At 44.4% G+C, this 20,433-nt stretch overlaps 1 protein-coding gene across 2 annotated transcripts in view; it reads left to right on the forward strand.

Annotated features, from left to right (window-relative positions):
* The window catches only part of CCDC59 (coiled-coil domain containing 59), a 54,311-nt gene that overhangs the window by 22,414 nt on the left and 11,464 nt on the right, over positions 1–20,433 (forward strand). For both annotated transcript variants that reach the window (XM_085652971.1, XM_085652972.1), the window contains exon 4: positions 7,594–7,696. In XM_085652971.1, the coding sequence (XP_085509097.1) occupies positions 7,594–7,696 (103 nt within the window). The remainder of the gene's footprint in view (positions 1–7,593; positions 7,697–20,433) is intronic.

Below are 20,433 nucleotides of genomic sequence, written 5' to 3' on the forward strand. Positions count from 1 at the left end.
GCCTAGGCAGAGCTTTACTAACTAAGGGACTAATTTATACTTTGACAGATGATGCTCTATGATTCAGGCTGCAGTCACTTGGCTTCCAACATTTGGTATCTAGAGGGGGGTGATGTGAATCAACTTGCGTTGATCCTCACTCTTCTGGGAGCCTAGAAACAGATGAATCAGTGTTTCATGTTTGTCAGTTTGCTTACTTCTGCTCCTGAGTTCTAACCTGGACTGAGTTTGACTGCTGCTATCCTTCCTTTGTAGCAGCTGCTACAGAAGCTCTTGCTCTAAGGCGGATTACAAAGCAGAGCGAAGTCTCAGACAGCCGTGGCGAGATGCTCATTAAACAGATCAATGGCACCAACCTTATACATTTTGTGATATTACCAGTAAGGAGCCAACATCAACTGGATGGATGGAATGGGAGGAATCCTGCTAAATCAGCAAGTGAACTCATGTTTCATCTCTGGTGGTTCTGAAGGGAGATGACATGAACATCTACTATGAACTGCCCTTGAACCTGGGGTGTACCTGCCCCATTGACTTTATTGCATCCTCACCCATTTTATGATCAGTAGATGAAATTGATAACTAGCCTGATTCTGGAAGCTAAGTTGTAATGCCCACCTACTTCTACTACAGTACTACCTTTGTTCTCATATAGCCACTGCCTGGTCCCTATTGCTGGACGCCTTCTGTGTCTCTCTTTCTATTGCTTTGTCTGTCACAATTTAATGACTTTGCTCCTGCTGGTTGACTGGATTGCCCCCTTCATGCGGCACGCGCAGCGGGAGCGCCATAGACGCGCCGAAGAGGCGCCAAAGAGAAGCCAGTCTGCGCCAGTCCGCGACCGGTCGCTCCAGCTCCAGTCCCCATCCCCAGTTCCGCAGACATGGTAGGCAACCGTGTTATTTACAGTGCTCCTTTGCTGCATGCACTTCGTTCTACTACTAAAGCTGCCTGCCTACATTCGGTCCTGCCTATAAACCGTAAGGCCCGCTGCAAAACCTGTGACTGGAGTGTTTCACCTCCAGACTCAGGGAATCATTCCTTTACGCGCAAATGGAAGATGTGTCTCCTCAATTGCCGATCCCTGCCAAAACATCATATTGAACTAGCTATGTTGATAGAAGATCTTAAACCTGATGCCCTTTTTTTAACGGAGACTTGGCTTCAGCTAGATATCGATCCTACAATTGTATGGGCCACCCCCCAAGGCTATACCTGTAAACGTTTGGATCGTAAGACAGGTAGAGGGGGAGGACTGGCCATTATTTACAGGGACAATTTTAGATGTCGTGTCACCCCATCCTCTACGCCAGCCTGTGAGACTTTACACTTTACTCTTGAATTCTCCCCCTTAAACACTTTTTCTGGTATGTTAGTCTATCGACCACCTGGCGCCCTCAGCAATTTTATCACCAATATAACGGACACAGTTGCCGACTTAGTGTTGTCTTCAGCAAATTTTACTCTACTAGGAGACCTGAACCTGCATTTGGATGTCCCACTTGACGCAGATGCCAACAGCCTTCGATCTAATCTGCAGGCTATGGACCTGCTACAGAAAGGCTTTCAACCGACGCATATCAGGGGCCATCTTCTAGATCACATTTACAGTAATCTAGAGAGCCTAACCGTGGAGACACCTATACCACTACCCTGGACCGATCACTTTTTGGTACCTTTTTCTTGGTCTACCGGCAGCTTTTCTATGTCACACTCCCACAATAAGCGCTGGGGAAGAAAATGGGCTTCACTTCCACTTGCTAAATGGAAACTAGCTCTCATTGATCAGCCAGCCCCGGAGGTGACTAACCCCGACACAGCCACTGTCAATTTTGACAATTGGATCTCCAGCACCCTCGATCTAGTCCTTCCAAAGGAATCTTTGCATCTAATAAATAGACCCAAAGTTGCTCCCTGGTACTCGCCTGCTCTCAGGTCTAGGAAACAACTCTGTCGTAACCTAGAGAGAGCCTGGAGACAAGAATATTCTCAATCTAAAAAAGTGGAGTACCGAGCTGCTATAAAGCTCTACAAAAGTGATATTAAATCTGCCCAAGCTCAGTTTTATGAATCAAAAATTCGTTTAGCTGCCAATTCTCCTAAGGAAATTTTTAAAATTGCTAAATCCTTAATCACTCCCCCTCCCCCTGAGCGTCAGTCACTTGACGGCGCAAAAACCCGTTGCAATAACTTAGCAATTTTCTTCTCCCAGAAGATTTCAACTATCTATTCCTCTTTCTCCATAGCTGGTGGGAACTTGGAGCCTACCACCACAATGGACCCCGACACGATGACTTCTTGCCTGTTGGACAAATTCCCCCTTCTAGACTCCTCCTTATTGGATGGAATAATCCCTAAAGTCACCTCGGGTTCCCCTAACGACCCAGCACCTCCTCAGACTCTTATCAAAGTAATCGACGTCATCCGTCCTGCCATCCTGGATGTCCTCAATGCTTCCATTGCTTCGAATTCTGTCCCAGTCCAATGGAAGTGTGCGATGGTTAGGGCACTTCTGAAAAAACCCACCTTAGATCAGAACAATTTGGCCAACTTTCGCCCTATCTCCCTACTTCCTTGGATGAGCAAACTTCTTGAGAGACACATTAATAACATCTTAGTGGACTATTTAGAATCTAATAGCCTACTATGTGTCTCTCAGACGGGTTTCCGCCCTCAGCATGGAACTGAAACTGCCCTTATAGCAGTAACAGAAGAGACTAGAGCGGTGCTGGACCAGGGAGGAAAAGCAGCCATCATACTACTCGACCTCAGTGCCGCGTTCGACACTGTCAACCATGCCATCCTATTACATCGTTTGAAAGGCATGGGTGTGTCGGGCGCGCCCCTGGAATGGCTGACTTCCTTCCTGGATGAGCGTTTTTTTCAGGTGTTCGAGGGTGAGACGATCTCGGCCAAGCAACCACTCAGTTGTGGGGTTCCGCAGGGTTCGTCCCTGAGCCCCACTCTTTTTAATGTTTATATGCAACCTCTAGCAAATATAGTTCAGCCCTTTGGTGTGCGTATCGTCACCTACGCAGACGACACCCAACTGGTGGTCTCTTTGGACCACTCGGAGGGGTCATCTAACACCCTGGGTCTGTGTCTAGAGGCTGTTGCTGAGTGGATGCATGCGTCTTGTCTTAAACTTAACGGGGAGAAGACGGAGATCATGTTATTAGGTAATTCCTTACCGAACACTTTGGCCTCTATTTGGCCTACATGCCTTGGCACTCCTCCCCTCCCTAAGCCCCAGATAAAGAGCCTTGGAATCTGGCTTGACAGGGCGCTTGATTTCTCGGTCCAAGCCACCAAGACTGCCTCAACTTGTGCTGGGTTAATGAAAATGCTCCGCAAGGTCCTTCCTCTGCTCCCTTTCCAGGCGAGGAGAGTCATGGTTCAGGCCCTGATTCTCTCTCGCCTGGATTACGGGAACGCCTTATATTTGGGCGCCCCTGTAGCGGTGACCAAAAGGCTCCAAGTCACCCAAAACTGTGCCGCCCGGCTATTGTTTAATATTCCTCGTTGGCAATCAGCTAAGAAAGCCCTTAAGGAGCTTCATTGGCTCCCAATGACTGCCAGAGCTCAGTTTAAGGCGATGTGCATAGTGCACAAATCTTTTCATCGAACAGGCCCTGCCATCTTGTTCCCCTTTGTAGTGCCTTACGTCCCTTCCAGAGCCCTTCGTTCCGGCTCACTGCACTTAGCAACTCCAACAAAGGTTATCAAAGCCCGTTGGGGCGGTCGCTCTTTCTCACACTCTGCCGCCAAACTATGGAATTCCCTTCCTGTGAGTATTAGACAGAGCAACAATAGGATGGCATTCAGGAAAGTCCTAAAAACCCATTTGTTTGCGAAAGCGTGTTAATGTACCTTGGAGCTCGTCATAGTAATTGCTGAAGCGCGACGAGGCCTCCGGGTAGTTACGCGCTATATAAATATAATTTTTCATTTCATTTCATTTCACATTGGCTAATGGTGAGGGTGAATTCAATTGTAGTGTTAGGGCGTCTCCATCTTTTTTTCATCAGCATATGTTTGGCAGCTTGTCTCTCAGTGAGAACTTTGCTGTGGATGATGTTGGTCCTTGTTATTACTCTTCCAGACTCCCAGCCCCATTTTAGTTTCAACACCAGTGCTTTGTGAGGAAACGCACTGTTAGTAACTTAACATTCTGATCCCTGTGTTCGAGGCCTCCTATGTGGCATCTTTCATCCAAAGCAGGAAGAGCATTTTAACACTTATATTAAAAAAAATATCAAAGAATGTACAAAAAGCCCAATCCTCCTGATCAGAAACGTCTGAAAACAAACGACAAGACCAGAAGATCAATCTCTGACCCACCCCCACCCCCCCCCCACACACACACACACACACACACACACACTTCAACCAATCACTATGGAAGATTTCAACCTCCAGCCGAGACAAATTCCAAAATGTTCTTGCAATAGTAAGACCAAATATATCCAGCACTAGACCGGAGGTTCATATCTGTGTTTAAGTAATGGCTCTGTTCGAACCCCCTAAAATGAAGCCCACTGCAGAGGCCGTCGTCCAAGATGAACTTTGATGTAGTTTTGAGGGGTTGAACCAATGACAGTAATCTGCATTTCAGAGAAACTTGTTTAATCAGCTTCTACAGGTTCGGGAGGTGTCTCAAAATCATCTGGACTGCAACTATAAATTAGAATCTAAATAGCAACAAGGAGAGCTTTATACCAGATTCTCTCACCATCAATTAGTTCTCCAGGGAAGGGAGAAGAGCCTGTGAAAGCCAGGTACTGCCCAACCCTATTTCCATTTATTGCAAGATGTTATCTAATCCACGCTTATTTTGGTCCAAGAACAGCTTCCTCCTCAAGGTACAAATGCGCTTTGCTTGAGATTTCCCTTTTTACATACTCTTCAGCTTTAAAGTGAGGGTCTGTCCTACTTTGGAAGAGGAAATGAAGGCTTGCTAGAATTGGATCCAGACCACAATTGTCACCCAACTGACTTAAAGTGTAGTCTTTCCACAAGCACCAATTCCTGCCCTGAAATGCAGTGAACATTGACAAAGGATCCATTCTGGAAAGTGGAAGGCACGAGCCAGTGTTGGTCACTGAATGTACCTAACCTTTTGTGTCCTCTGATCCCATTTCAAATTTCATTCTGTTTGTATTTTTTATATTTTGTTATGTTGAGATATTCATTCAAAAGCTGGTTTTCTCAGTGAGTGATTGTCCATCGACGTGATGGACTGGGAATTTGAACTCAGCACTTAGAGGAGATTGAATATCTGACTGTCCTGGATTTATGGCGACTCAGCATGTGGGGGATTTGTACTGAATTTACCCATGCCTTGATCTCTTCTTGTGGTATTGTAGTTCACACATGCGTAACTAAGATGAGGTCTAAACTCTTATCATACCAGTGTCTGGTTTTTCTGTCTTTTACATTTTCCCTTAAAAGTTTAGTATGCATAAGCCTTGGGTCTTCAACTGGACCATACTTAATAATAGCTTGCCCTGTATCGACCTAAAAAAAATCAGAGGTTTATTTCCTTATTAATACAACCCCAGACATTCATTAGGAGTCTGTGTGAAATGCGGCAGAAGCGCTTTTTACGGGTGAATTGGATTTCGAATTAGAGGGCCAGATGGAACACCTGTTGACCTTGCTTAAATCCACAGGCATGTAGGCATTTGCACCTTGCAAGATTCTATCTCACGTTTTTGTTGACCAAGCATGCTAAATGGAATCTCCTATGCTCAATACAGATTTGAGTTATGCAGGGTGACCTACACAGAACTGAAGCTGCACAAATGCGTTCACTCCAAATCCATGCAAACACTTTGAAAAGAGATTATTTTCCCAGAGTGGAGTTTTCGCTATATTTTGTCAATTTGTGGCACAGCAAATGGTTCATAAATCCTCTCCTCTGCTGCTAGAATTTTGATATCCTACCTGCGTATGGCTACCCTCACCACATTTTCTTGCCATAAATAGTAGTCTACTGACGCTCCTTTGATTGATGTGTGGTAAATAGGATTTCGCAATTGGCAGCCTTGGAAAAGATCACTGCTATTAAATGGGTACTTCACTGGATTCACTAGCGTTTACAGCTTTTATTTTACCATCACCCGCAGAATACACATAGAATTGTTCTTGTATACATTCCTCTCTGCTGACAGGCTCATCTTTTGAATATGATATATTGTTTGTGTACTTTGTGCTTATTGTTAGGTGTTTTGGTTGCAGATGGGGATTTTATTTTACTGGTTGAGGTTTATAGTTCTACTTGCATTCGGCTGCTTAATACCTGGCCTCTTTTCTCATACTGAGGGAATTGGCATCACTTATTACATTATTCTGTATGGTAACATTTAAGATAGCATGTTGTGCTCATTTCGTTGTGTGACTTACTAGTTAAACAAGTATGTAAAAATAGTTGTTCGCAAATCTAAACAATACTGAACGATAAATAATACTAGCAGCTATCTTGTAGGAAGGTTTTTAACTGAGAGCTTTGGTGTCTGTGAGGGTCAAGGTACCAGTAACCCCAATTTTCAAGGCAACAAAACTGTCATATTACTGCTTGTGCCCTGGTGGGTACTTCACAGCTGGTGTGATCAATCTTGGTGTATTCCATGCCAGACTAATGCTACTCTGAGATGATGACCTAAACTACCCCTTACCTATTCCCTTTTGACAGCATAAAACTGTTCCCTACTTTCTGCCTCTCAGACCCTGCCATCGCCTCGTACACTCCGTCTTTCTGTAAAAGAGGACTTTCCCTCTTGAAACATCCATCTGTAATTCATGCTTTCACTCATTTGGACCTGATACAGTAATTACCATCCTTTTGAGATTCATTGTATCATGTCCTCTTATTGAAGCAAACCCATATCCTTACAACAACAATTTATGCTGCTGTGAACCCTTACAGCAAAGAGTGATACCTTCATCCTATTCCCCTCCCACTCGCCCTCAAACCTGAGGCGGTACTCATGGAATTTCCTTACCAGATGTTTTGACTAGCAACACCAACTGTGAGTGAATATTCATGTTCTAGACCAACACTGGGCATGTCCTGTATCACCAGTCTGTCATGTGCAGATTGGCCATTCCCATTTAGTGAGGGTTCAGGTTCCAAGAGAATATCAAAAGAAACCCCTCTTTCCAAACAAGTGACTTATTTTTCTTCCTATCCGAGCCTTAAACAGAGAGGAGCTTCACCCCACCTCCTTGTGCTCACACAGTTTAGTGCGCCTCACACAGTTTAGTGCTCTCTAACTCTTTTGTAGAACCAGGTGGTTGCTAGTGACTTCCCAAAAGTTTTTGTCCTTCACTTAAAGAACATCTGACCTCTGAAACAATCCACTTTACTCTACCTGGGAGGTGAATAAGGTCTTTCCATTAGCTCAGTAACAAACTGCAAAGCTTCTCCACTTTGTCCTCCTTTGTGAAACCTTGTAACATATTGAATTACAATGACAAAATACAAAACCATAAATATCTGTCTTTTGGTTTGGGCATATTTAAAAGTTTACGTTTCTATGTTACTTTGCTAGAAAGAAACAACTGGTCATGTATTGTTGGTTCACTCTCCAGATCCAGCACTACAAATCAAACAAAGTCCAAAAAGAAAACCTCAAATCTTAAAGCAAAAGAAGAGTATGAAAGAATACAAGCCAATCGCGCCAAGAAAAAAGAGGTGAGTTTGAATTAGTCAAGCAACATACTGTGGTTTTAGAAATGATTCAGTTAGTATTTTTACAACTCCTCATTTATATTCATAACTCAGTATCCTACATTTTACAGCCAGATAGCAAATACCCAAAACTGACCTATCCCTCTAAACTGCACACACTTTCCTCCAACAGAACAAACATGACAACCCATGCTCATCAACACAATCATTGTAGTCCTCTGTGCGTCAAACATCACAGACCTCATCGCACAACACAACTTGACTCTACTCTTCATCACAAAGACTTTACTCACACCACATTCACACGCATCCTCATCTCCACAGTTTCCGACATTCAACATGTAGATCATAGACCTAAAGTACGAGGATGACAGGACATGAACTGTCCTTGCTCCTTAAGAGATCCAGCAACCTCCATGTTGTTCAAGTAGCTTGACTGCCACTTCACTTACTCATCCTACTGGATGGCTGCCCACCAATATACAATTGAAAACCCAATCCTCCAGACCAAAACCCTCCGGTACGCCCACTGGCCCCTTTATAACATGATTAACACCTCGCTCAATCAAGTTTCCTTACCAGATTTGTACAAGACGCATCCTTTGCCTGCTAATAGCCCTCACCAAGGACTTGGAGGATCTCGCCAACTTCTACTCAATCGCCTGCCGTTGGGCTGAAAAATATAATATAATCTGAGTAGTCCTGTGAGTGAGAAATTGGATTGTTGGTTGAATGGGGTATTGACCCCTGTTCAAGCAACAGCCACAATCCCGGTTAGGGTGAACTACAAAAGTCAATAAATTAACCTGTGGATATCCCTCTGGTACCTTGGCGCAAAAGCAGTCAGGCTTAACTTGGAGGCAATGTGTAAAGTATTTCTGCGGCACATAAATGGGAATAAAGTGAAAACAGGACACGAAAAAATGCCACACCATTTTAGAAAAGTAGAGTAAAACATAATACGTTATTTGTCACTAAAATGACAAGATTCCAGTCGTTAGAACCAGAGTTATGAATTTCTAAAGCTTTTAATAAAATCTAGCCCATAAAAGATCAAAGTTCCAACCTTAGACATATCATCGACAGCAGTGGTCCGACCAAGCATATTGCGGCCTCAAGACCGCCACGCCACTGCCAGGGATCTCTGATCTCTGGCATATGCAGCTGTGCAATGGTGGTCTGACTGTCCTATTTGTAATAGGGCGGTTCGACTGCCGGTACTGCAGCAGCTGGACCGCTACTACTGTGCTCCCATCAGCTCCCTAAGACTCAAAGGGAAGTAATTGTCAATCGCAGTTTGATAGAGTATTAGCAAATCATCTGCCTATAATAGTGTATTCACTGGGACCCCATTAATTTGTGGCAGATTGGATTTAGATAATTGAAGGGCATAAGGCAGGTCCTGGATTAAGGGAGAGCACAGCAACGAGGCATGTACAGAGGCTTGTTTCAATCTATTAGCACTGTGATCCCTAGTCGTCCTTTTCTCTTTGTGGCCCATATTTACTTTATTTGTGCATTTTTTTAGAGCTCTCAACAGGTACCAGTGTGCTGTAAACTAAAACAACACCATCAAGAGCATCATTTCTTAAAAGTAAAGTAAGCAACCCTCTAACTGAAAGGAGTATGTACATCTTAGCACCAAAACTACAGCACACCAGAAGGGAGGTGCTACAAGACACACAAGACCGGGAGGAAGAAAAGAAACTGGATAGTGGGCAATAGAGAAGACAAGAAGAGGCAATTTAGCTTAAACGACAGAGGAGAGCAAGAAGAGAATATTAATAGCTAGAGAGCCTAACCACAACTCCAGATGTAGTTTGGTCAAAGAAACTTTTTTTTTCTTTAAACAAATTGGAGTAGTGTTTTTAACTCTTAGTTGAGTTAAAATGTTCACAAAGTGTTATTGCTGCACCTGAAAATCTACTTTGCCACTTTTTGACTTCTGAATTTAGTTTCTAAAGTTAGGATTTGGAGAATTCTCAGGCTTCTCCTTTCACCCAACAACCTGAGGGCAGCGTGAAGATAATTTTTTTTTTTTAGATATTTAAATCTTTATAAATAATGCATGCTAACTTGAATTTAGTTCTGGTTTCCAACCACGGTAAATAGAAAGCACTGGAGAAATGTGAGCATATTTTCTTGTACCCTATATCAACCGTGTTGCATCCATGTCTTAGAATGAAACACAGCTGTCAAGAGGATTCATTGGCTGCTGGGCCCTTAGTTGTAACAGCGTGGGTCTTTCCCCACAGGTGTCCATGGGCCCTCATATTTCAGAGCCCTTTGCTGGTAAATAAGCACCCTTTTTTAGCACTTGTCTATCACGCAGAAAAGTACAAGGATTACTAGGGGAAGTGCTGTGGGCTTGAGACTGAGCAGTCAAAACATAACAAGTTCAGCCAACAAAGAGTCAACAATTGTTGCGTCGTCATTATTCGGACCACAGATTATACAGATAGTAAGACTCATATTGTCCTTCTGGTTAGTCACGAGGAGGCACCGACCACCAGAGTAAATCTTATGCCTCCGAACCGCCCATTTACTGTCCTGGGCCAATAATGCAACTCCCCTCTGAGGAGAGGTTAAATACTATGCACATAAGACTCTATAGCCAAGGTCCTTTAACAACAGAATTTCTGCAGAGGATAAATGCATCACGAGGCAGACCATTTGTGGCTTAAGGCTATTTAATTCTCCCAGGTCTATCTTACGCTTTGGCAACCTGATGAACCTAGGCAACACCCCTTGTTAATTGTGGGGATTTCAATTTCACTTTATGCCCGAAAAAATATTCTACTCATCCGGTCCAGGATCACTTGAGCTTTGCTCTTGGGGGAAGCACCAGCTCAGAGGGTCACTGAAACAACTTATTTCCTCATACTCACTGGTTGATCTATGACGCTTTGAGAGAGTCAATGAACCTGGTTTTACCTTTTATTCTGCCTTCCATAAAACTCTTCCATTTATAGATATGTTTTTAGTGAGTAATCCATTGATCTCGCTATCAAAGATCATGCTTAATCCAAGAGTTATATCTGATCATAATTATCTATCTCTGCTTATTCAAGTGGATGGCCTCCTTCAGCCTTCTGTGCCTCAAGGGTGGACATTTGAGTGTAGATTGCTCTTGGAAGAGGAATATATTCGTTCTATGACTGTACTTTTACATGAGTCTTTGGAGGTCAATATTGGCTCAGCAGCTGTTATGTTTGTTTTTTCGAATCACTTAAGTCTTTTTGTTGGGGACATACTCTACAGTTTTCGGCCTATCGACGGGGGGGGCGGTGACCAGGAGGAGACAGAGGCCCGCATAATTCTTAGCACCTTGGAGAATAGCCTGGGATGAAGCATAATTGCCCGAGACAGGTAGCGGACAGAATCTCTTGTGGATCTTCTGGCTGTCTTGCTGGCCTCTCTTAGGCAGCGTATATGGTATTGGGTGGTTAAAAACTGTCAAGCTCAGCAATTGCTAAATTTTGAGAACAATGAAGAGAGGGGTTCTCTTCTCTCCTTTATAGAGTCAAGGACAGTTCCTATCTAAATACTATTCAGCAGATTAGTTGGGGGAAAAGGGGGGGGATTACTTTGTAGACCTTGCATGCATTGGAGTGGTATTCCAGCTGTTCTATGAGGAAACCAATCAAGAGGACCACTTTCCATCTACTGAGGCTCTATGTCCAGGCCGGGTGGTATTTTCATTGTACGGTGGATCAAGCCCTGCAGTCCAACCTAGAAGCATCCGTAACTCTCTTGTAGGTAAAAGTTGCTCACTGCACTCTAACTAAGGATAAGGTCTTGGGCCCGATTCGATCAATTTTGAATCTTATGGGGTTTCTCGCACATCTTAACCCTGGTTCTTCAGGGTCCTGTTTAATTCCTTTAAAGCGTGTGGTCAGGTCCCGTGGTCTGGAGATGAGACCAGAAATGTTATCATTCCTAAAAAATGGAAAAGACCCGACTCTGTTGTTCAGACCATCCAAGTTCCTTAATCAATGCTGTCTTGAAGAGCTACACCCTTATTCTGGCTAATAGGCTATCAGCGGTTATTTCTGGTTTGGTCGACTCAAACCAGCATGGCTTTATCCCTGATCGGATACAACCTCATGTGACCACACAGCTTTTACCGCCCTGGAAAGTGCCTCAGTTAATGAGGGCTCTGTTAGTATGATCATGTTCAACGCAGTGAAGGCCTTTGACCGAGTCTCTATGCCTTTAGTCCAGGAGATGATACAGACAGTGGGACTTAGCGCTGGCTTTATAGCCAGAGTTCGCCAACTCTACGTTGGACTTAAAGCAGGTTGTACCTCTCTCCCCAGCCGTTCGCTTTATATATCGAGTCTTATATACAGTCTCTCAAAATGACCGAGGATATCTATCCCCTGAGATTCATCAATTCTAGGTGAAGGTTCTAGCGTATGCTGAGGATGTGGCAGTTTTAACCCCCACCCCTGTTTGGGCGATGAGGGCAGTTGAGGTGGCCACACAGGGATTCAGGGAAGTCTCAGGATACAGACTTAATCCCGATAAAACACAGATTCTGTTTAATGCTATTCCTTCTGCTCAGGATAATCGATGGGTACACTTACCTACTTATCTGGGGGTAGTTTTGCCGGTCCTTTAAAGGTTTTCCATGTCATCTGGAGCTCTCTTAAAAAAAGTATTTCCAGATACTACTTTGTTCAACCAAAACACATTTTTTAAATTTAACCCTAATTTATCTCTCTGTGTCCATCCTAACTTCTGAGAGAGCTGGAAGGCAGCTGAACTGTTTACCCTGGGTCAATTATTTGAGGGGGGTGTTTTCCTATCCTTCAAGAATATGCAGCAGCAGTTTTCTTTTCCTCGTATAAGTTTTTATAGGTATCTGCAAATCTAACATTTTATCCCCAGCCTCAATAAAAATGAGATTCATTGTTTTCAAATTACTCTTTGGGATCTGGTAACAAAAGCTCCTGTACAGGGAAACATCAGTTTGGTCTATAAGCTAATCTATTCTGCTGTGCGGGATCAAAGGGATGATCTTTTCAACTGAGGGCAGATAAATGGAGCAGGCTTCTTGACATGGAGGTAAAGGTCTATGATATGAGGCTTAGTAATCTCCTGGCACACAGTGTTGTAAGTGTATCATCACATAAAATGTATTAAAGATTTCTACTATACCCCTCATTGGGCTATGAAGCTCAGAGCGGATGACTGCTGTTTTCGTTGTGGGGTGGAGGAGGCTGATGCGGTTCATGTGTACGCCTCTTGCCCCATCCTGCGTGCAGACTAGGTTTTTGATTTCGGGAAAATTAACACTATTCTGAACTTGTCAGATGAGTGGGATCCAAAACTGATCATGTTTGGACATTCGCCGGTTATCCCTCAAAACGTGGTGGGTTTATATTTTTTTCTCCATCTCTTTGGCCAGGTTGGTGTGGGCACGTTCCTGGCTCTCTAGTGCGGCTCCGTGTCCCTGGAGTTGTTGGTGGGAATTTGTGAACATTTGTTGCTTGGAAATGTCTTTGCTACAGAATGATGCTCGCAAATGGAGGTTGAGCAAGATCTGGTATCCAGTTAGGCTTTGGACGAGTGAGATGCTGGCTGGCCAATACAATGGGGTTTAGTTTTGATGTTTGTCGTGTGGTGACCCCAATCCCCCCCCCCCCTTCCGCTCGGGAGAATGAGCCACTATACACGAGGTTCTGGATAGGTTTGAGTTTTTATTCCGGGTCGAGGTATAATTATGCACAACCATCCATGATAGGGTCTTCTCGGTCTCTCTCTTCTCTTCCCCGAGGTCCCTTTCAGACTTCGTGCGTTCCCTCCACGTCTCTCCGGGTTGGTTACGTATGAAGGGAAGGAGACAAAACAAACATATAGACACGGATGAGGTGAGGATCGTATAACCAGAGGTGAGAAGGACTAAGGGAGTGTGGGAACACCGGGGCCGTCACCACGTTGTATTCACCAAAAATAAAACAAAATGACTACTCGTATAGGAGTGTGAGGGGAGAAAGGCGAAGTAAGAGCTTCCTCAAAGATTGTACACTCACACCCCCGTGACCTCCCCTTCTCCCACTAGTGAGTCCCACCCCGTGAAAAGGTAATTCCCAGGAGTCGGTCCCGTACCTTTCCCAGCCACGCTCCTCCGGGAACGTGGCGGGGCGATTCGCGTTGCCGTTGGCCTCCTGGCTCTCGGTTCCTCCCTCCGACTCGCCTCTCGTCAATCCGGGCACCGTCCTGCGCTCTCCTCGCTTCGGCTACCTCCTCCTCTCCAGCGGTTCTCGCTCTCCGCTCTTCCACGTCCACCGCCGCTCCAACGCTCCTCGCTCTCCACTCTTCCACGTCCTCCGCCGCTCCTCGCTCTCCACTCTTCCACGTCCTCCGCCGCTCCAACACTCCTCGCTCTCCACTCTTCTGCTCCGCTACTCCACTGATCCTCACGTTCTCGCTCTCCTCCTTCGACTCTCCCTCCGGCTTTCGCGCCGTTGTCCTCTTCCGGGTGAGCTTTACTGCCGAACTGGTCTCCCGATTGGTCCACGGCCGCTGACGTCGGTCCTGCCGTTCCCTCCTTCTTAAAGTTACAGTCCCGCAAAGCGGAGCCGGCAACGTCCTGTGGTCGGGGTGGAAACGAAGATTCGTTAATGTCTCCACTCCGACCCTCTTCGTCGGTGGCGGTGTGACAATGTTATTACCACGATGCTTTCCTCTGTGTTGTTTTTGCTCTCTTTCTTTGTTTCTCCTTATTTCCTGTTTTGTACTAATTGTATGTGGGGTTTAACTAATATGTTAAGTTAGTTTCTCTGCTCTCCTGTATGGATTACTTTTTTAATAAAAAGAAAGAAAAAGGTTTAATAAATTGCAGTTCAGCCAGTGGTTTTTGGGCCATATGTATCCACGTCTGGATTAGCAAATCCTAAATAGCGAATTTTAAGAAATCGCTATTTAGGACTCGCAAATACCTATGTATGTAGGAATCTCAAAAATAAATGCGATTCCTACATATTCCTGAATTGCGACTCGCAAATTGCGAATCGCAATTAAGTAGGTACCCATTCATTCCTATAGGCCTAGAGGCCCATAGGAATGAATGGGGAATTGCATGTGCAATTTGCGAGTACCAAATAGGTACTCGCAAATTGCGCATGCTATTTCAAGCGTGCAAGGGTACCAAAAGGACACCCTGTTGCACCCCTCAAATTGAGATGTTACCACATGTTACGCACATACATGCCCCAAGGGCATGTGTTTGTGTAACATGAAACTTTAAAAAATGCACTTTAGTGCATTTGTCAAAGTTTTTAACCAATAACCATTAAGTTCAAATTGATGGTAATTTGCGATCCCTAACGGTGAATTCGCAATTTGAAATTGCATCATGCATTGCATTGCGATTCCCTAAATGCATTTGCCATTTAAGTAATCGCACATTTTGCGATTACTTAAATTGCGAATTTGCATTTGGGTTGATGCATCCCAAATGCAAAAATACTGGTGGCAAAGAGGCGTATTCTGTGAATCTGCCCGTTTGCATTCGGTATTTTCGTTGATACATGTGCCCCTTTGTGCACATACTACTCCATCCTGAAATAAAATGGGGAATATATACAGAATGGCAGGTGAGCATGTTTCTTGTAGCACCCTTTGAAATGCCTCAAACTAAGAGGGGTGCAATATCCAACATCTTCCTTTGATCAGGTAATCCAATTAACTGTACTTTAAACCCCCTGCACTGGAGGCACCGCTAATGTTCATCACACAATCCCTGAAACCTAAAATCTCAATACCCACCATGTGCTTAACACAAAGTAGTGGCTTTAGTCCATACAACTCCTGACTTTTTTTCAGAGTGTCACCACACTAGCTAAATACAGACATGATCATCCTGCCAATGACCACTAGGCAAAAGCAGGAAATGGATTGCAACATATGTTTCAAAGACAAACAGTGGAAGGAGGTACTGGCACTCATAAGAACAACGCAGAGATTTAGACTTGTACAGTTAACAGTTGTACAGTTAAATTATGTACATAGAAATTATCTTCTGCCATCAATGCATCACAAATTAGATCACCTTCCCAATGGCGCCGTTGCGAAGGTCTCACGCCAACCAAGGTAGGGTCCAGGTCCCACCGCACATGCTTGTGCTCCCTCTGCTCCTTTGGTCTTTGTTACAGAAGCGCAGAATGCACCAGAAGTTTGCAAATGCCATGCCTGATACTCCCCAATAGCACAACAAGATTCCTGCAGCCCAGTTTTGAAAGGAGTTGGTGCAAACGAGCTCCGCAGGAGGTAGGGTTTGGCCCAAGGATGTGCACAGGAAGTGGGGTACAGATGAGGGCGGAGAGCAGAGGTGGAGGTAGCATACCAGATATGCAAAGAGGGAAGTCAACTTAAAAGAAAGGTGAGGAGGGTGATTTTGAGAACAAATGGTAGCAATGAAGGGGTTAAAGGTCCACATCATGTAAGCGATTGGTGAGTGCTTAAATGGAACAAGCAGATGAGCAGGGATGAAGTAAGCGGGTGAGGAGGAGTCTGAGTTCGAAGAACTGGTTGAGAGGGACCAGGAGAGGGCTTAGCAGTCGGGTAAGTTGGGCAGTACAGGAAGGCAAGTATTGAGTGCTTATGGGAATTAGTGTGTTCAAGGGGCAGGTGATGACATGTCGTTGGCGGGCTGATCACTGTCAGGTCGCTGACTGTTAAGCAGAAAGCTCTAGCTCGCACTGCAGTAGCTCCGTAACAGCGCTGGTGACTAACTCCGGCCGCCTCCGTTCACCAAAGGCAGGGAATGGGCTAGATAAGCAGGCGTGCCTGACCAAGCCCCCTGTAGGAACATTGCCCTGCCGCTGCTACACTAAAGACAGTTGTGAAGAACGTATCCTATAATTTACAGCGCACGCCCCCTGGTGGGTGGATGCGTTTTACAACCCCCTCTCAAAGCATTGTATATGCTATGTACTTTTTTTTCTCCCGTATCCATCCTTCCAGGCTTCTATCAAGACACCCTAAAGAAGCAGCGTACTGCAGATTTTAATGTTCCTTTCTTAAAGCAAGCGGGCGCCGTGCATAAAAAAAAGAAGGTGCGGCCTCCCAAAGTATCCGCCATGCTTAAGGTGAAGCACTGTAATGACCACCGCACTGATAAACGGAAACAAGCATGAACGCTGTGGTTGTGTGAAGTGTTCTTTCAGAATTGAAGAAATAGTACCCAAGCCAGTAACTAAAATGGGATAAGTGGAAGGCTACAAGTAATGAGGCGCTGCTCCGTGAGAGTGAATTACCATCGTCCAGGAGGGACAAATAAGATGAGATTAACCACTTGGAAGCAAGGATTTTTAAAGGACACTGAAATAAACAAATAAGATGCAATTGGCGGGCTGTAAGCCCACAAATGTCTATAAGAGACAGCGCAAACGCTGTCTAGGCTCAACCTAAAATTTAGAAAGGAACAAAAGGTCCCTTCCAGAAAAACTTTCAGTATTACATATAGAATGCACTCTCACCCCTACAGCGAGTACTTGAACGTCCCGTTTCATGCACTTGCATGGTATGAGAGGCTGTCGCGCTAATTTCTCTATTTGGAACTCATTTTTTGTTTTCTCTTCTCTCTCAATTTCTTTTTTGTTTTCTCTTTTCTCCAACTATTCTCTTTTTTCTTTCATTCCCTTACTCTTCTTACATGAGAGGCATTTCTTCTCTCAGGCATATATTTTAAGTCCTGATGATAGCCCCCATATTCCAATGAGGGATTGAAACGTTGTTGACCGAAAAGTACCATGACTATTCCAAATGTGATTTGTTAAAGATATGAATAGCATGAGTACTGCAAAATGTGGTGCTAAGTCAATATTTATATAACCATACTGTAAATGTCTGAGTTTCTGTTTATATAATTTGTGTTTTTCCAGTTTTCCTTCTAATCCTTGATGGCTTTGTATGTTGTTCTGAATATTTATAAAAATTACTGAATATATGATCCTACTTCAGGCTGCTATTAAAATCATTTGGTTTCTATATGTAATATTTAAAAAGTCTTTTGGTTGGGATCAGGTAGAAATGTCATGTTTAGAATCAAATGAATTGTAATTTTAAAATCCTCTTTAATGGTTAAGTCGAAATTTAATTCTGCAAATGTCACTTTTACAAAGTTGTCATTTTCTTACCCTGACCATTGGTGCCTGCTGCCAGTGTCCTGGGTCACATGACTGTGAATGACTTTGCTGTTGAGTTTTGGGTATTCTTGCCAGACAGTGGGACAAAGGGGACTAGGTGTAGGCATGATGAGCCATCCTGCCTAGATGCCTGGGGCGGAGCTGATCCCCGCCCCACTTACATGTGAAAGCAATTTTTCTGCAGTACACATAAAGGAACCTGACACCAGCCTTTTGTCACCCCAGACTTCTTTGACCCTTGTCAGGGGAAGAGAAGAACTTTCCAGAAACAGATGTGGGGGTAGCCTGGATGCCCCCTCCCCTTACTTCAACGTTTGGCCCCAGGCATAATTAATCTCTTCAGTACACTTCTGGACCTGTGGAAGACCTCAGAAGGACTGCCTAGACTAGAGGACCACCTTGCTTCTACCAGAGGGAGATCCTGCTGCATGAAAGCCTGCCTTTCTGCTTGAAGGTAAACTGAACCATTCCCTTGAGCCCAGCACCACCAGAAGTGACTCATGTGGCTAGTTGGTTGGCCGCCTTTGTAAGCTACAGGGACATAACAAGCTCCAGAGACCTTGAACTCTGCACCAGGCCTCTGCTAGAGTGAGTCCTAACCACCAAAGTGGTGCTTCCCAGGTTCTGGACCCTTGGAAGTTCTGCTCCTGCCTAACCCTATAACTTGGGACTATCAATTTTTCTCACCAGAAAGTGTCCTAAGAACAGAAGACCAGGACCTACCTGCCAGCCAGTCTGCCCAAGGTGGATTACCAGTCTGCCTGACTTCCCGGTAACTCTTGCTACGTTCTCCGTAGCATCAAATCCTGTTTAGTGGGACCTCTCTACGAACGTATCAGTCGTTGTGGAGCCCTTGTCATCTACAGCCTGCAGGTTCATCCCTTTGGAGATTTTCAACTTTGAAAAAAAGACAGTCAGTGTAAAAATCTTAACTGCAAGTCCGTCCAGCAGCTCCTCTATGACGACGAGTCCTCCTGCTGCTGTCTTGCTCCAACTAAAGTCTACCTTCTCATGAACTTGTCTCTGAATTGTGTTTTTTAATTCAAAGGTAAGCCTAGAACAGGCCTAACCCACCTTGTGTATTTGGCCCATTCTCCATCGCTGTCAGCCTTAACTTTTGACTTTGCCCCAGTCTCACGCGACCAGATACCCAGGGTTGGCGCTTTGATCATTCATGTGCTTTTTTCCACTAAAAATGTTCTAACTTCGTAACTCCGGTTCTACTGATTGGACTTAATTTGTTTGGTGCCATTTTTTTCATTAAATTATACTCTATTTTACTTAATTGGTTTGGGATTGTTCTTCTGTTGTGTTCAAACTTTATAGCAACACAAATAGAAGATGAACGCGGAACATTGTCAAATATTCACCCACAGTTACAGATCTGGGTTAAATCCATAGTTTTTTTTACTCGCCATGCCACCCCAGTTTGGACCCAGCCATGTGCAAATCAGTCTTGACCCTGACAGTTCAGGCAGGATTGTTCCCATGGGACTGATGTGCATCTGGCTGGGTCCACACTGGGGTGGCGTGGTGAGCAAAAAAAAAGATGGATTAAACCAGATCTGTGACTGGGGTGAATGCTTGATTTGTTCAGCCTTCCGTAAATCATTTGTTCTTTATGCTTTTGTCGCCCTAAGTGGGAAGGGTATGCCCCGACGTGGGTCCTGTGCTCACTGTGCCACTGGATTCAAGCAAGCCTGGCTGATGAGGGGTGATAGCCCGAATCCGGTCCCAGTAAGCTCGTTTCCGGTCCAGGGAGGACCTGGCCTGGCAGTTCGGGCAGGACTGTTAAAATGGGGAGCAGAGTCAAGACTGATTTGCATACAGCTGGGTCCGAACGGGGTGGCGTGGTTGGATGCTTGATTTATTCAGCATTCCATCCATCATTGGTTCTTTTTGTGTTTTCACTTTATTACTGTTTGTGTGCTGCAAAAATACTTGCTTCTAAGTTAGGCCTGACTTTTTTTGAGGAAATGGGGTGTATTACATGGTGGTGTTTTGCGACCTCGGTTTGTAACACACTTACCAACCCCTTTAGGTCCAGTAGGCTTCGTCTTTAAAACCCTCCACTCAACCCTCGGTAGCTATGGCACTGAGCAACAAGGCTTACAGAGAGGAAAAAGTGTAAAGCATTTAAAGAGCACCAAAACAGTTGAAGAGGAAATTAAAATGTCAGTCTAGAAATCCGGCACCAATTTATGAAAACTAGACTGTATTTTTTTATAAGAAATGAATATTAGAATGAAAATTATCCACCGGAGTATTCCAGAGATATTGATTTTACAAGCAATAATAAATCAAAGCAATTTCACTCATCCTCGAACAAGCCTTGGCAAAGTCAACAATTTGAACACTTAAACAACATTTTCATGGAAAACTTGTGTTAGTTTCCATGCAGTTGATTACTATTACTTGGGGCAACCAACTCTGGCAAGGAGATAACCATGGGGACCAGCAAGAGCCTCAAGAACAGTTGCCGTCACTAAAGGAGAAGTCCTTCAAGCCCTTCAGCAATTCCAGGCACTTTATCCGCATTGTAATAAATTCCTATGTAGTGGTCCTGGTGCGAGGGATAAAGGA

Source organism: Triturus cristatus, chromosome 4_1 (genome assembly GCF_964204655.1).
Source record: "Triturus cristatus chromosome 4_1, aTriCri1.1, whole genome shotgun sequence".
In the NCBI taxonomy this organism is placed as follows: Eukaryota; Metazoa; Chordata; class Amphibia; order Caudata; family Salamandridae; genus Triturus; species Triturus cristatus.